The sequence below is a fragment of the Erithacus rubecula genome (assembly GCF_903797595.1).
Source record: "Erithacus rubecula genome assembly, chromosome: 22".
Taxonomy (NCBI): domain Eukaryota; kingdom Metazoa; phylum Chordata; class Aves; order Passeriformes; family Muscicapidae; genus Erithacus; species Erithacus rubecula.
The window spans coordinates 2187306-2203052 of NC_136674.1; the positions used below are offsets into that span (position 1 = coordinate 2187306).

General features: G+C 47.3%; 1 protein-coding gene across 10 annotated transcripts in view; it reads left to right on the forward strand.

The window, feature by feature from the left end:
- The window catches only part of BCAS3 (BCAS3 microtubule associated cell migration factor), a 292321-nt gene extending 276667 nt beyond the window's left edge, over window positions 1–15654 (forward strand). For 6 of the 10 annotated variants that reach the window (XM_079325188.1, XM_079325189.1, XM_079325190.1 and 3 more), the window contains one exon: window positions 14829–15654. In XM_079325188.1, the coding sequence (XP_079181314.1) occupies window positions 14829–14852 (24 nt within the window). In that variant the 3' untranslated portion in view covers window positions 14853–15654. Of the gene's footprint in view, window positions 1–403; window positions 470–14828 lie in introns of all 10 variants that reach the window. The other 4 variants (XM_079325191.1, XM_079325185.1, XM_079325180.1 and 1 more) reach the window with 1 other exon arrangement.
- The last annotated feature ends 93 nt before the right edge of the window (window positions 15655–15747 follow it).

A 15747-nucleotide genomic window follows, 5' to 3' on the forward strand; every position in this document is an offset into this window, starting at 1 on the left:
CTCCTGTCCAGGGTGTCCCTGAGCAGCCCCATCCCACAGCCCTGGGCAGGCCCAGCAAGGGCATTTTTAATTCCCCAGTGATTTCCCATGTCTCCAAATCCAGTCTTGCCACCAGCCCTGAGAGGTTTTACTGGAGTTTTTTCCAGGTCATACATTATTTAAGGGGGAGGGGGTGTGAATGCTGATGAATATTTTTGATGTGAATTCAGGTTCACTGCTGTTTGTAGAAAAATTCTAAAGGGAGCACTGATGCCACAAGACAGCTCTGACTTTCTGCCACTTGATAACAAACTTGATCAACTTGCATTTGCTTATTATCAACTGTGGTGTGGGGAGATTCCTTTTCTTTTTCTTCCTATTAAATCAAGGCATTTTTTTAAGAAATATTTTATTTTTGATACAGACACAGCCGGTGAAGTAGCAGTAAAAAACATCACCACAAAGAGGCACATGGCTTTGAAATGTTTTGGTATGTAACATAACTGTATTGTTATCAGGTCTTAACTTTTGCACAGAGAGTATTTTCCCTTGTTCTAAAAGCAAACCCTCTCTCAGCTTTCCAAGGGCCACATACCTAACATGACCATAGGGGGGACAAACCCAAAAAAATATCAAAGTGTCTCAAGTCATTTCACAAATAACATTGTTCTGTTGCTCTCCTTAAACGAACAAGAGTTTCTTTGATTTTTTTTTTTTTTAAGTCAAATTTAGGATTCTGCTGTTCAGAGCAGAGAGGTCACAAGGCCCTAATGTATTTAGCATTGACTGCCCTCTCTTGTAGTGCGTCTATTAGTCAGTAATTTGATTTGTACCTATTCATTTGCAGTCCCTGCAGGAGCTCTGAGCTGGCCCCAAGTATAATTGGTGCTGTCTCTATTTTTACATCATTAGATTAGCCCCGACTCCTGGCCACTTGTTGTCTGCGCTTGTCTGTCCATTTATACAACCTAATGTAACACAAAATTCATTACTGATCACATTACTTTCAACTCTGAAGCCAGCTTTGTGATAAACATTTTGTTAACCCTTCCCTGCCAGTGTGCACAGAGCTGGGGGATAAATGCACTTTCCCCTCTGCAGGAAAAATCAATATCATAATAAAACAAAGTGCAGTCACATTCCTGGATTTGTCATTCCTCCCAGAGAAAGAAATGGGGAGGAACATATAGGAGATGACTAAATGGTGTCTGCATCCAGGCATCTCACTCTGCTGGAGATGGAATGAGCTCAGCAGTGTCCTTTCTACTGGAATACAAAGAAGTGACACGAGATAGGGCCAGCACTCAATTTAAAACTTAATTTCTTACTCATTGTTCTGCAAGTGTTTTAGCTCTTCTGGTCAGGCTGTAATCAGGTTATGACATTATTGGAACTGGACATTTTTCTTCCAGTGCTTTGTCTCAAAAGCGGTGAACACAGTTCCCTTTTTCCTTGGAGATTTGCTGCTGTATTGGTCTTTTTTTTTTTTTTTTTTTTTTTTTTTTTTTTTTTTTTTTTTTTTTTTTTGTGGTTTTTCCTCCTAATGATCAAGCAAATTAACTGCAGCACTCCAGATTTTCACAGGAAAATTCAAAGCTCTGTCCTGTCTAGCTTGGCTTTGCTCACATTTGATTGTCTGCTGAGTCCCTCCTAAAGCATGAAGCTGTTTGCATCCCTCAGGCTCCTGCTGTTGATTCCAGGGGGAACAAGAGGAGATCCATGGTAGGTATTGCAGCCAGGGCTGAGCATCATCCCAGCTCTGCCTGCAGCATCCTGCCCAGGAGGTGGTTCCTGCCACCCAAATATATTTTGGTGCATGCAAAAGCTGTTGGGTTTTTAACAAGTTTTCTAAATTCATTCTCTGTTTGCACAGCTTGGCTTGGAAATCTGTTATTTTGGGTTTTCTAAATATTTAGAAGTATTTCTCAGTGTTTATTAAATCTTCCGTTTAAAAATCTGAGGCCTGAAGCCTGCCCCACACTGAGCAGTCCCACACTGGGAAAGGAGCAGGAGACAACAGGATTTTTCCATCTGTAATTCCTATAATTACCTTGTCATTCCTTTTAGGAGTCTTTCTATGGTGTTTTTGTGTAGGATATGACTTATGGCAAGCATATCTCTCTCAGTGAGTATAAGAGCCCTCATGTCCCAGCATTTGAACCAGGACTGGTATTTTTACAGCTGTTTTGTGAGCCAAAACCTCTTGCAGCTGCTGAGGTGGTGGCAGAATAAAGACAAGACAGTTCCTGTCCTTCCTCCCAAGCCCAGCAGCCCCAGAGAGCCATTGAGTATTTGCTGATTTTTGGGATGTGCAGCACAGGCCATCACAAAGCTCTCATAAACTATGCATTGCCCTCTCCAGGGGAGCTGGGAGAGGAGCCTGTGGAATGGAAACCCATTTGTGCAATAAATTGTTAAGCAGTCAAACTGTTAAATGAACACTTATTAGAGGGTTAGGATGAAGTATGACTCACCAAACAGCAAAATACACATTAACACAGCAAACCCTGTGCAGTAAATGGAAAGTCAAGAGCCAAGGCAATGCAAATGTTCCAGTGTGAGCCAACCCTGCAGCTCCCAGCCCACCCCAGGATCTGCTCCTGGTGCAGGCACAGCTCCCTGGGGAGCTCCAAAGTGCCACCTCTGCAGCTCCAGGTGCTTCTCCCTCTGGATTCTGGACCATTCCCTGTCACTGAGCTGTGCCCTCACCTCCCACCAGCCCTGCACCTTTCTCTGACAGAATATCACTCAGACAGTCATCTGATTTTCCCAATAATCCTGCCTTGCTATCCATGGTGGAGTCTGAGAGCATCAGGACTTGCTGGACAGTTGGTGTTGGGTGTTTGATGTTCACAGTGTGCCTCAGGGGACTTGGGCAGGCAGAAAGAGAGGCTCAGGGAAAATGAGAAACAAACCCAAAGGGATTTTTGGCTGGGGGAGGATCTGAGTGATCAGTGGAGACTCCCTGGAGCATCCCCATGGGATCAGCTCTGGTGGCTGCCCCTGGAGGAAGGAGGGTTGTGGCCAGGTCCCTGGCAATGCTGGGAACACTTAGTCCTCCTTGAAGTATATATCCTAATTTGTGGTATGAAAAGATTAGCTTTCCTTCCATTCCTAGCCTGCTGTCTCCTCACCATGGATAATATATAAAACAGTAGACTTTTATTCATTAACATTTATGGGAAAATGTTAATATTAAACTGTAAGTGAAAAGCCCCATCTTATTGAATTCTTCTGCTGTGTTATTGGGAGCCTAATTTCATTTTGCATTTAAATAAAAACCAGATGACGTTCAGGACGGTCAGGCAAGCATTCTGTAAGTGAGAATTTATCTTGCAATCTGGGTAAACAATGTCTCATCATTTAACAGTTATTATAAATAATGGGGTTTTAAGCACTTTGCTGGGAGTTCATATTGGCTCCACACGGGTTGCACTAAGGGAGGGAGAATTTCAGTGACATCTTCCAGGCATCCGGTGAGGAGGAATCATATCCTGAGCTTCTCAAGCTGCAGTTTTCATCCTCCTCTGCTTATTCTTGCTCAATATTGTGTGCACCATCCACTGACCAAAAAAAAAAAAAAAAAACCAAAGAGGAAGGAAAGTGACAAATTGGTTAGAAGCATTTGGAAAATGGAGAAATCCTGTTTGAAGCTTCCCCATAAATGGGGAATGTGTTCAGCCCCCTGCAGATGTTCATGCAGGTAGCTGAGCCTCCAAAAGGAAGATTCCTTCAGAAAAAATAGGGCTGTGTAAAAGTTGTGCATTCATAGGGAGTGGAAAAGATGTTGAGGCAAAACACAAAGACAAAAAGATCACAATGCAGCTGCTTTTTTGTGTGTTGGTGCTGGTGCCTTCTGAAATGACATCACTGGTGGTTTTGTGCTTGGGAACACGTGAGGTAGCTCATGAAAAGAGCAAAAACTGCTAAAACAGTAAATAGCTTTTCCCCCACTCCTGTTGCTTCTATTCTGCTTTTCAGTGTTGTCCTTTCATTGAGGGGGCAGCACTTTGGTGCTCTCTGCCTTTGCTTTGTGTTCCTCAGAGCCCTCCAAGGCATTTCCCACCACAGGCAGGAGCAGCTTCCCTTCATCTCCTGCATCCTGGGGAGGGGGTTTTCCATGCAGATAGGGGGTGAATTTTAGGAGCAAATCTCTGCTGTTTTGGAAAGATCCTGAATTTGGGAGCTCCTGATGCTGGCTGGTGGCATGTCACCTCCCTGAGTCCACCTCAGGCCACGAGCTGCCTGCTGCCTTTTTCTTTATGACCTATTTGATACCATTTTCCAAAAAGCCCCAAACAGCTAAAACACCACTTCTTTATTTGTTTATTTATTTTGGATATTTATTTGTTGTTCCCTTGCTCAGTGACTCTCTCAGTAACTGCCCAACACATGAACTCTGTGTTTACACCAAAACTTGATGGTGTTGTGAAAGACAAAGGGTCAGTATCACTTGTCTGACTCTTTCCAAAGATGTTTTTCTGGGAATGCTGCAGGCAGGACCTGCCCTGCTGCCTCTGCTCCAGCTCAGTGGCATAACAGGGGATCCAGGAGCCAGAGGTGCTGGGGATGGAGAGCCCTGGTTGGGGTGAGTGGCATGGAAATGGTGGCATTTTCCTAAAAAGATTCCAATCCCTGTGTTGTGGAGGTGCTTGGACACATTGCTGTGCTGGAATTCTCCTCAGGCACAGCACAGCATTCCCATGGATGGCATCTCCCCTCCACTCCCACGTGCCACAGCTCCCACCTTGTTGGGTGGGAATGACATTTGGAAGCATAAATCAAGAGACAAATGAACCTTGCAGCCTTTTTCCCTCATCTGCAGCCATGGAGGCAGCAGGGGGAGGTGAACTGTGCAGGGATGGATCCCTAATGTAAAATTTGGGGGGATTTTTGTCCTCTACTCAGGGCTGTTTTTATCCACACCCACTGGAAAAAAATACTTTGATTATATCATGCCAGGACTGTGTTGTCTCTTTGGTTTATCTTCTGGAAACGTGGCTGGTCACCCACCAAAATGTGAGCAAAAAGTCTGCAGAAGAGCACAACAAGAGGAGCAGGTGGTTATGTGAACTTCACTGCCAGGTGCCTAAATACAGGGCAGAATCTTGATGGAAATTGCCTTTTCTGGGGGATGTGACCAGAGGAATGCCTTGGTTTGCCATTAGGTCTTTGACATTTCACACAGAGTTACCTTCCAGCTCCTCCACCAGCTGCAGCTCATCCACATGTTTGTAAGAGTGCAGCTACAAAGACAGAGTGTAATAGAATCAATGCTTGGAAGAATTTTTAAAATATGACTTTCAAAAAAGCAAAAACATTGAATTTACTATTTCCAGCTGCTTTCTGGTTTCAGGAGCACAAATGTGAATTGCTGTGTTCAACAGCTCCATTAACAAAGGGACAAATTAAGCTTTGAATGTCATTTTTATCAAGGCTCTTTCATATTTATGTCTAACATCAGAATTTGGAGCCATATCAATAAGAGAGTGTATTAAGAGCCTCAAGCAGCCCTGCAAGAGAGTGAACCCATGAGACTGGGCTGTTGTTTTGCCAGGTTGGGTTAATACTCAGTCAAGGTAGAGTTGTGATTTTAAGGGAATGACTTCAAGCTCTGAGTGCTTTGTAAAATTTGTGTTTACAAAGCTGGTCTGCTTGAAGCAGCCATGTCAACATAATATTTCAAAAAAATTGAGTGAATAGACTAAATAAATTGCATTTGAAACTAGGATGATTTGGATGGGTTTGGAGCTCCTGACACTGAACTACTGCCAGGGAAGTGGGAGGAGGAGGCAGGTCCTGATCCCCACCTGAGCTCTCCCAGCTCGAGAGCCTTGAACTGTTTAGATGAGCAGACAGGGCTGGGGCTGTGGTGACATCATTTCGTGAGCTTCATCAAAACTCTCCTGATTTGGACCAGCTGAGCATCTGCTCCCCCCCCCCCCAAACTTTTTAACTTTTCCTTTGAATCAAACCCAAATTCCAGTCTGGTCTAGCTTCCTCCTCAGCATCAATCTGCACCAGGGGAACAGCCCAGAGCCTCTCACTGGCCCAAAAGGCCACTTTGTGTCAGAAGTACTAGAAGTTGTGCCAGAATGGCTTTGCTTTGTAATTTTATACTTTTAAAATGTGCGTGTGTGTCAGGAGCACAGGGAGCACATGTGTGAGATGCACATGGAGCACTGCAGTCCAGCCCAGGGCTCTCTTCATACCTGACAGGCTTGAAGGAGGCCAAATGCTGAGGTGGCATCACAGAGAGGATAGAATTGGGTCTTAGATGGGAAAGGAGCTGAAATGTGGAGGGTCAGGTGTGAAATCCTCATGCAGAGGGTCAGCAGTCACTGCCCAGGCCCTGAGGTCATCACCAGGTTTGAGGGTTTGACCTTTGGGCAGCTTTTCCTTACCCAGCTGTTTTGCTGGAACTGTTTGGCTGAGCCCAAGGAGGAGGAGGAGGAGGAGGGACCCCCAGCACTCCCTGAAGGCTCCTGGCCATCCCTGTCCTTGCTGCAGCCACCTCTGGGACACAACCTGTGGCTCCATCTCTGGAGTCAAAGGGGATGCTCAGATGCACACCTGCCCTGGATAGAAGATGTTCCAGGAATAGGAGCATTGCCTCCAGCATTTCTGAGCAATATCCCCAGAGTTCAGTGAGTGCAGGACGTGGTAGGTGTCATAAACATGCATTTTACTTTGAATTTGTAATTTCCTTCGTGGAGTAGAGGCTGACAGAGGGGTCAGTGTTGAGCAATCCAAGGCACTCCCATAACCCTGGGAATGAGAGACCAAACCCAGGAATTTTAATACAGTGTTTTCTCTGCAAATGCTTTTGGTCTGATATACACAGATGTGCTGCTTGCGTAACCAAAGATGCAAGATAGTTCTGCCTAAATGCATTAAAAAACTTGTCTACACACACTGGCTGGAACAGGAAATCATGTATTCCACATAGGATATCTTACAGGAATTTGGAGTAGCAGCGTAGTGAAACTTTCAGGATGGGGTAAGAGAGAATTCCATTAAACCCAAGCAACCATTGCTGCATATTCATTCAAAAACCTCATCTCTAAATCTTGCACAAGGCTTGCAGGATGTGATGGGCTACAGAAATGATTTTCTATTTGACTGTCATAGCTTTTGAGATTTCACATGCTGGCTAGAATCAGCAACTCATCCTTCTGAAGAGTCATTTATGTAGGAAAACATCCTAAACCTCTTTACAAAAATGTACAGCTCTAGGAAACTTGAGATTATTTTTTAAAAGCACTGGAAGTCATTGTGAAAGTGCCTATCTTGAAGAATATTCTCCCTCTAAATGCCAGTCCTTTATCTGGTGCACTTTTAACCTTCCATAAAATGCTCAGAGTCAAGTCTGGCCAGATGCCAGAGTCTTGGGTCTCCTGCTCCATGGGCTGCAGTCTGGGTGCTCTTTTTAAAGGAGTAAACAACCTGTTCAGAAGTTCATGCAGGAAAATGTTTTGCCTTTGTCTCACTGATCTCTTTGTGCCTGAAGCAGACCCAGACATTTCTGTAAGCTCAGGTGTCCTCCCTGTTCTGCAAGTGTTAAGTTGTTTGGCATCCCTGCAGTGAAATCAGGCACCAGAAATGAGATTTGGGCTCTCAGAGGGACTCTGATGTTCAGAAGGTTCTGTCTTCATTCCCCTGGTTCTCCCCTTCCCCCTGTACCTCCCCATCTCCTTGCTGGATCCTGTTCCAGGATGCCAGGTTTCATCTCCAAGTGCATGGCATGAGCCAGCTCTGTGTGGAGTTATTGTAAGGTAGTTTGACAGTAACTAATATTTTACATAGGCCACTGAATCCTGATTTCACAGAAGTTGCTCAGGCAGTGTTTCCCAGTCTTCTTTACTTGCAAATTTAATGGAGGTGCTTTTCTGACATCTCAGCATCTTTCAGGTTGTGACAGGATGAGGCAGTTTTAACACAGGAATTGATTTTTGATGTTCATGTGCCGTTGTTTTAATTTTTTTTTATTACTTCCTCATTTGAAAAGAGTTTTAAATCTCTTTTGTGAAACTGCTGGGTTTATAAAAAAGGGAAAAAGAAACATTTCTGAGGAGCAGGTCTGTCACAGCCACCCAAAGCCTGGCCCAAAGTTGGTCCCACTGTGCTGTGTCAATGCAGGTGGACAGGCACAAAGCTTGGGGCATAGAGAAGCTTTAATTGACTTCTAAATATTATCATAATAAGCTGAAATTGTAATCATAGCAATATATGAAACTGGGAAATGACTTTTGCCTGTGTTCTCTCCGGAAAGGAGCAACACACGTTCGCCCAGAAATTTCAAAATTAAAACCAACTTGGAAAATTAAGATTTTTAATGAGGACTCCGTGCTTTCATTTCACTGCAGTTTAATGTTAAGGATTTTTGTTCATCCAAATCCCCAAAAGCACAGGTTCCCCGGGGGTGCAGTGCCCCCCTGTGCCCTCCCTGCCAGCAGATCCCAGAGCTGGAGCCCCTCGCTCCGAGCAGCTGCCAAGGGTGCTGGGGATGGATTATAATTAGAGCTCCCTCATTAGCATAATTGCATTTCATAAAATTAAAACAAAAAGAGGGGGGAAATACACAAGAAAAACCTCCAAGTGCAGTAGTAGCAATGTAATTTCCAAGCACCCTGATACTTCCTCATCCCTTTGCAGCTTCCAAACTCAGGTTGGCTTTTGAGCTCTGCTCCACCTTGTGTGTCCCAGGCAGCAGCACTCGCTGCCCTGGGCACCAGTGGTGATGCTCAGAGTGAATGTTTCCTGCAGGAAAAGTGCCAGAAGCCCCCAGCAGAGTTTGGGATGTTGTCTGAATCCTGGAAGATGTTTCCATGTACAAGTGCTGGCGTGAGCTCCTCAGGGGGAGCACATCCCTCTCCCTTCAGCAGCAATCAGTGAAATTAAAATGTTTAACTCACCCATTCACTGGGGAGCCTTGTGTAAATTACAAACAGTTTAAGAGATCCTCAAGACTTCCATTGTGTTAATACAAATTGCCTTTTAGCGTTCCCTTTAAATAGGGCCCTTTTGAGTGAGAATCCAGATGGCAGAAGCTCCATAATTATTATTCATTACAGTTAATAAATAACACTCGGGAAGCCCCAGTCGGTTCTGCAAGTCCCCCGTGATGGGCATTGTGTAAATGTAAGGGTGAAAAAATAGTCCTTGCCACAGAATCTGTGAGGATTTCAGTCAAAGACAAGGAGCTGTCAAGGGCCCTTATGAGTGCCTGTCCCAGATCATGGACCAGGCTGGCATTCCCAGAGCTCCCTGCAGGGAATCTCCTCCAAAAGGAAAGGGAATTGTCTTTGGTTTTAAAAAGAGGCTTGGATTTTTGCCTTTTGGCTGTTTATTCAGAAGCCCCCCCTGGATGGGGAGAGGTGGGTTTAGGGAGCAGCACCCCTGGAAAATTCCTGTCCCACACCCTCATTTCGGGAAGGGGCCGAGCACATTCCCACATTTGTGGCGCCCTTGGAGCACGGCAGAGCCTGAAAATTCCCCAAAATAATTGCTGTGAATGACAGAAATGAAATCGAGGAGATTCGAGCTCTGCTGGCCATTACCCCACTTCCTGCATTCCTACTTGTTAATTGTCTAATTCCTAACGAGTCTTCGGGCTCTGATGGACTTTCTGATGCGTGCTCACTCCGACGCTTCCTTCCCTCCCCTCCCTGGCCTCATCCCTCACCAGAGACCTTGTTCCTTTAAAAATGCCATCCTTAAAAATCAGAAATACTCAGCCCAGCAAAAGGAAAAGGGAACTTGACATTAGTTGAGCTTGAAAGGCTTGGTGCTGTGAAAAGTGACTGACGTGTGAAAAGAGGCTACAATTAGTTCTTTCCCCGAGCACTCTCCCATTCAGTCCAGGGTCACTCCTTCAGCGAGCTGCAGCTTTGAGGGTAATGTGTTGTGACAGTTTGAGATGATGAAGAATAATTCTTGTATTCAGAGTTGCTGCAGCTTCCCCGCTGCCCTGACACATCAGGCTGCTGTCATTGTATCAGTTATCCCGGGCAGCCCCTCCGTAGGTAAGAGGAAAGGGTCAGCTCTTCCAGCAAATGATTTGGGATATTTTGAAACTGTGCTTAAAGAGGGGAAGGCAAACGGAGAGAAAGGAAAAACCATTAGAAGGAATAATAATGCACTGGAGAGGAGATTTTTGAGTGGACATAAAGGAGATACCAGGGCTTCGAGTGGACCACTACAGGAGAGCTCAGCTAAGAAAGGCAGCATAATTTATGAGTGTTCCGGGCAAAAGAGGGCTATATAGATTTTCTTCAGGCATTGAATTAATGTGCCCTATAAAATGGTTTCACATTTAGGCTTGGCAGGGCTTTGTACCTTGCTGGATTTGATGGGGTCCTTTTGACAGTTCCTGGAGCTTTCTGGAATGGAGGGTGCAGCTGGACTTTGAGCTCTCCCAGACCTGCAGACCCCAGGCTGTCCCCAGAGCAGCTCCTGCTCCTCTTCCTCCTCCTCCCTCCCCTTGGCAGCTCAGGGAGAGCAGCAAGGGGCAGGACAGGCTGTTTGCAGCATGGCAGTGGGAATATGGGCACAAAGAGATGCTTCCTGCAAAGTTTCCTTTCCAATTCCTCCTGGAGCATCATCCACACTGCAGGAGAGCTGCAGGCAGCTGTGCCAAGCAGGGAGCAGCCAACATCTGCTCCCAGCTCTTCTGGTGCCCCATTGCTGCCCCAGTGTTCCAAGCCATGCCCTGGCAGGGGGTGGCTGCCCTGGGGTGGCCCAGGGACTCAGGATGGCCACTTGCCATCCCACACCACCAGCCACGAGGGTTTTCACTGCTGCTGCTGCCTCCACCACGGTGGAAATGTGTGTGTGCCCTGAAAATCCTGTTACTCTGGGACCCTGGGTGATGCCAGAGGTGCCCATTACTGTTACTGTCAAAAGCACAGGCAGGGCTGTTCCCAGCTCCCCTGAAGTGACTTTCTCCTCATGGCTTCAGCAGATGTTCCAGCTCCTTCATCTTTTTTTTTTTTCCTTTTTTTTTTTTTTTTTTTTTTTTTTTTTTTAGGGCAGGCAGGACTTTGTGAGTCGTTTCCTCCGGGGACATGGGCAGGTTTTAGTATTTACGTTTCCAGTATTAGCATTTATTTGTATTTGTGTTTGTTTTTCACGGGCTTCTGAAAGCCTCAGGGAGCCATTTATGGGGCCAAAATAATGCAAGTGCTGGTCTTCTCACAGTATTTCATTTCCTTGATGGTGGAAACGCTGCGAGAAGAGCAGGTCTCATGTTATTTTGACCCCATAAATAGCTCCCAGAGGCCCCTTTCTTCCTTCTCCCACCCACTCCCCCCCAAATCAAATATTTAGGTTTCTGCAAAGCCTGACTTCTCAACCCTGGTTATCTTGCTTCAGCAGTAGCAAATTGCAGTTATTACAAAATAGCCAGAGAGTCTATAAGGCCGAATGGGTTTTATATGATGCACAATTTGTTGGCTACTGTACAAGTTCATTAAAGTGTATCATAAGAGGTTGTTTTACTGGTACATTTAAGGAAGTTAATACATCTCGACAGTGTGTGCATGGGGGAATGCAGATACAATAACCCTCAGACTTGCTGGGGCCAAGTCCATTCCTGGCGTAACTCCACCGGAGAGAAGGGAATCATGGAGAGCAGCCCTGGGTGCTGCTGCTCCTGATCCTGCTGCTCTGGGCTCCCCTGCCACCCACTCCCATCTTTCCAGAAGGATTTGCTCCTGTTTGGTGTTTCTCAGCCTGTTCCCAGCACAGAGGGTGTCTGCCAGGTTATGTGATGTGTGGTTTTGTGTTGGGAGGTGTTTCAGGTCCTTCAGCTGTGCCACAGGGGCTCTGCTGTCCCATCCCAGGGTGGCTTTAGGGACCTGTCTCTGCTGATACCTGACAGCCCCACCATGCAGCTCCTGCTGCACTTGTTTGGTCTATCCAGATCTATGAGAAATTGTCCTCCAGTTTTCCCTCTGTAACAGGAAGGGTGTCCCCATGTCATGGAGCCATTCCCAGTCTTGTCTGTGCTTCCCATGGGAATCTCATTGATGTTCCTCTGCTGTGTCCCAGTCTGCTCTGAGGGCTGGGAGGAAGAATAATAACATACACTGGATTTTTTTAAAAATTTTATTTTTTATTAATGAAACAGAGCAATCTGGGGGAAGGCAGGTAGTGCTGCTGTGGTGCTGGGGGTCAGCTGTGTGGGCAGGTATTCCCTGGTGACATGTCAAGGCTAATTGCCCCCCTCCTGTGACCCAGCCATGCTCGAGAGCTGGCTGGGGACGAGGGCAAGAGCCCAATTTCCTGAGCACAGCAGAGCTCTCTGTGGCAGCCCAGCACTTTTCCAGGGCTTCCTCGGGTATCAGAATACACTGCTCGTCTGCCTGGCTGGGTAATTAGTTCCAGAGAGAGCTGGGCTGTGTGAGAGCACTCGTATTCCTTGGGGAATGTGTGTCTGGGGATGGCAGCTTGGATGTGGGAGCTTTTAGTCTGACACCCCCTAACCTAAACTGGGCTGGAAAATCCCCTCCAGTCCCTCCAGAGCCTCTGCCCCTCCTGCAGAGGGTGTTTTGTCCCTCCCTGTCAGGGAGTGTCAGGTTTTCCTGCTGGCAGCAGCGAGGGGAGCTCAGCCAGGCCCTGTGCCCACCACTCCACATCACATCCCTGGCTCCTGCTCCTGCTTCCTCCCTGGCTGGCATCAGTCTCTGCAGTGCCACCCCCTGGCAGGCCCCTGCAGAGGTGACAGGAGCTGCAGAAACCCTGCAGACCCCAGAAAAACCTGAATCCCCCCAGATCCCACCCTGGTCCCACGAGGGACTGGCAGGAGCTCAGTCCCCAGGGCAGGAGCCATGCAGGAGCCACAGGAAAACAGCTCCTCTCTCTGTCCCTCTCCCTTGTCTTGCTGGAAATATTTTGCCTGGAAATCAATTCTGGAGCAGAGAGTAGAATCACCCCAGGAGGGGGTTTGGGGGAGCCCAGCAGTGCTGCCCAGCACCCCCAGCTCTGACGTGGGACCTTTAAGCAAAGCCAGCTGTGTGCTGAGGGAGATAAAAGCCCCAAATCAGACAGGATAAGCACAGTATTAGTGTGGGATACGCCACTCATTTCTGATTTAAATTACTGTTTTTACTTCCTGGACTCATGGGAGAGTAAGGATGTGAGGAAAATGAAGAGGTTTAGACATGGACATTCCTCCACCAAATACTGGCAAGAAACGGTGATGAACACGGCTGAGGTCATTGCCAGCACTGCTTTCAGGGTGATCAGCTTCCTGCTGATTTGTTTTCCTTGTATCCTGGGCAGATTATCTCATGGCAGGTTACCTCCAGGATGAGGGATTAAATCCCACAGCCCTCACTGCTAGGTGTGTGCAGGGCTGCAGTGCCCAGGGGCTGAGGGGAGCAGGGCATGCCAGAGGGTGCTGGGGTGGGATGCTTTCTGTTTTAGGGGAAATCTGACTTTTTGCTGTTCCCTATACTTTGTGTACAGATCTGTCCTTATCACAGAGTCAGCCAAAGGACTGCTGTGGTGTTTGCAGGAGGTTAAATGTCCCAGCTGAGGCAGTGGAAGTGCAGGAATATTTAGCAGAGAGCAGAGCAGGCACTGCTCCTCCAGCTCCTGCAGCTCCTTTCCACCCCAGAAAAGTCTTCCATAGGACCAGAGAAAGGTTTGGGTTGGAAGGGACCTTAAAACTCATCTCATCCCACCCCCTGCCATGGGCAGGGACACCTCCCACTATCCCAGGCTGCTTCAAGCCCCATCCAGCCTGGCCTTGAGGATTTCCAGGGATGGGGCAGCCACAGTTTCTCTGTTCCAGTGTCTCACCACCCTCACAGGGAACCATTTTTTCCAATATCCCATCTAAACCTCTCCTCCAATTTAAAGCCATTCCTCCTTGTCCTGTCACTCCATACCCTTATGAAAAGTCCTTCTCCAGTCTTCTGTAGCCCCTCCATGTCCTGCTTCCCCCTTAGCAGCAGAGGAATTTACCCAAAATTCTTGTCCTCATACCCATCTGGCTGCCCAGACAAAGTCATGCTCAGGGTCATGAATCACAACTCCCCAGAATATTTCTTGTCTCCTGTCACCACTGTCACTCTGGGGGAGGATTGCTGTGCCATCCCTGGGGCTCTGCCTCTTGTCCCTGCTGCATGCCACTGCTGAGTGCTGCCAGGGGGATCCTGCACGTGGCCACCCCGTCAACTGCAGGGTTCAAGTGGCTCACAGAGAGGCCACGGCTGGAAATGATGTCCTGCACACACAAAAATCCTCCTGTCTGGAGATTAGGGAGCACTGAAGGCTTCAGGAGGTCAGAGAGGGGAGATGTCTGGGTGGGTGTGACCAGGAGAGAGAGAGCCACGGCCAGGCTGCTTTCTCTTTTGCTTTGAGGCATGGCTGAGGAAATGGGGTATTTTCTCTTAGGCTTGAAAAAGCTGAGTTATTTATGTCCATTTGGGCAGGTTAAAGAGCTGTGGAAAGTCCCTGGTGTTCCCAAGGTGGGGAATGCCAGTGGTTATGCACTGCTGGTGCACACTCTTCCAGCATGGTTGGAAGATTTTCCATCCCCTGCAGCCATCCCCTTCGAGCCCTGCCATGAGACCCCCACTATGAAATCCTGTCATGTCCTGAGTCAGCAGCCTCAGGCCCAGGGAAGGGCAGCAGGTAACTCTCCATCTTTGGCCCAGCTGAGCTGGAGAGGGGTAGAACCAGGAGCTGCAATTCCTTGGGAGCGATTCCCAAATCAGCCCAGGAAAGGACGAACCTTAGAGCAATGCAGCAGCAGAGGGATTTACTGGTAAAGCATCTGTCTGAGCACACTGGGGGTTTATCCCAAACTCTAACCAGGAGCTGCTCTCTCTCCCTTGCAGAGCTTCAGCGAGAGGGAAGCATAGAGACACTGAGTAACAGCTCGGGCTCCACCAGCGGCAGCATCCCCCGCAACTTCGACGGCTACAGATCCCCCCTCCCCACCAACGAGAACCAGCCCCTGAGCCTGTTCCCCACGGGATTCCCCTGAACCAGCCACCCTCAGGGACACTTCCACTCAGGGGAGGGAGCCTGTCCCCAAACAATCCTGCTGTGTGTCACCTGCCAGCTCCCGGGATGGCTCTCGTTACCCTGATGAATATTGACTCTGTGTTCCTGTGCAGTACGAAGAGGCTCCATCTTCAGTCCTGAGAGCTCTGCAGCTTCTTTTCTCGCTGTCTTCAGGAAGAGGTTGGGTGAGGAGAAATATTCCTAAGCCATCTTGGGTCAAGCACATGGTTTCACAACTGTTCTCTGCTTTTTTCGTGCTGAGAGATGAATCTCCTTAACTCAGAGGAGCTCTCGCCGTGAAAGTGCCGAGCATTAATGGATGAACTGGAGAGACTGGAAACTGGAGGACTTTCTGTGGACAGGGTTGATGATGTTTTTCCTTCCTCATTGCATCTCCTTGCTGCCCTTCTTCCCCTCTGATACTCATCCATGCCAGGAGTATTACAAATGGAAATGTTTTTTTTTGTTCTTTGGAAGAATTCTCTCTCTCGCTCCGGTTTTCTTCTAGTCATGTATTTTAGAAATGTACTTAATTGACTAATTGCAGTCACAGATTTCTCATATTTCGTTATAAAAATTGTTCATTGGAACTCGGATATCTGTCCAGAATTGCATGTGTCATTGAATAAATCTAAGTTAAACAAGAAACTGCTTAAATGGCAATGTCCACGGAGTGTTACTGGGCTGACTGTGGGCTTTGTGTATCTCCCTGGACCAGCCTCTGTGTGTATTTACTGACTTGAGGGCTTT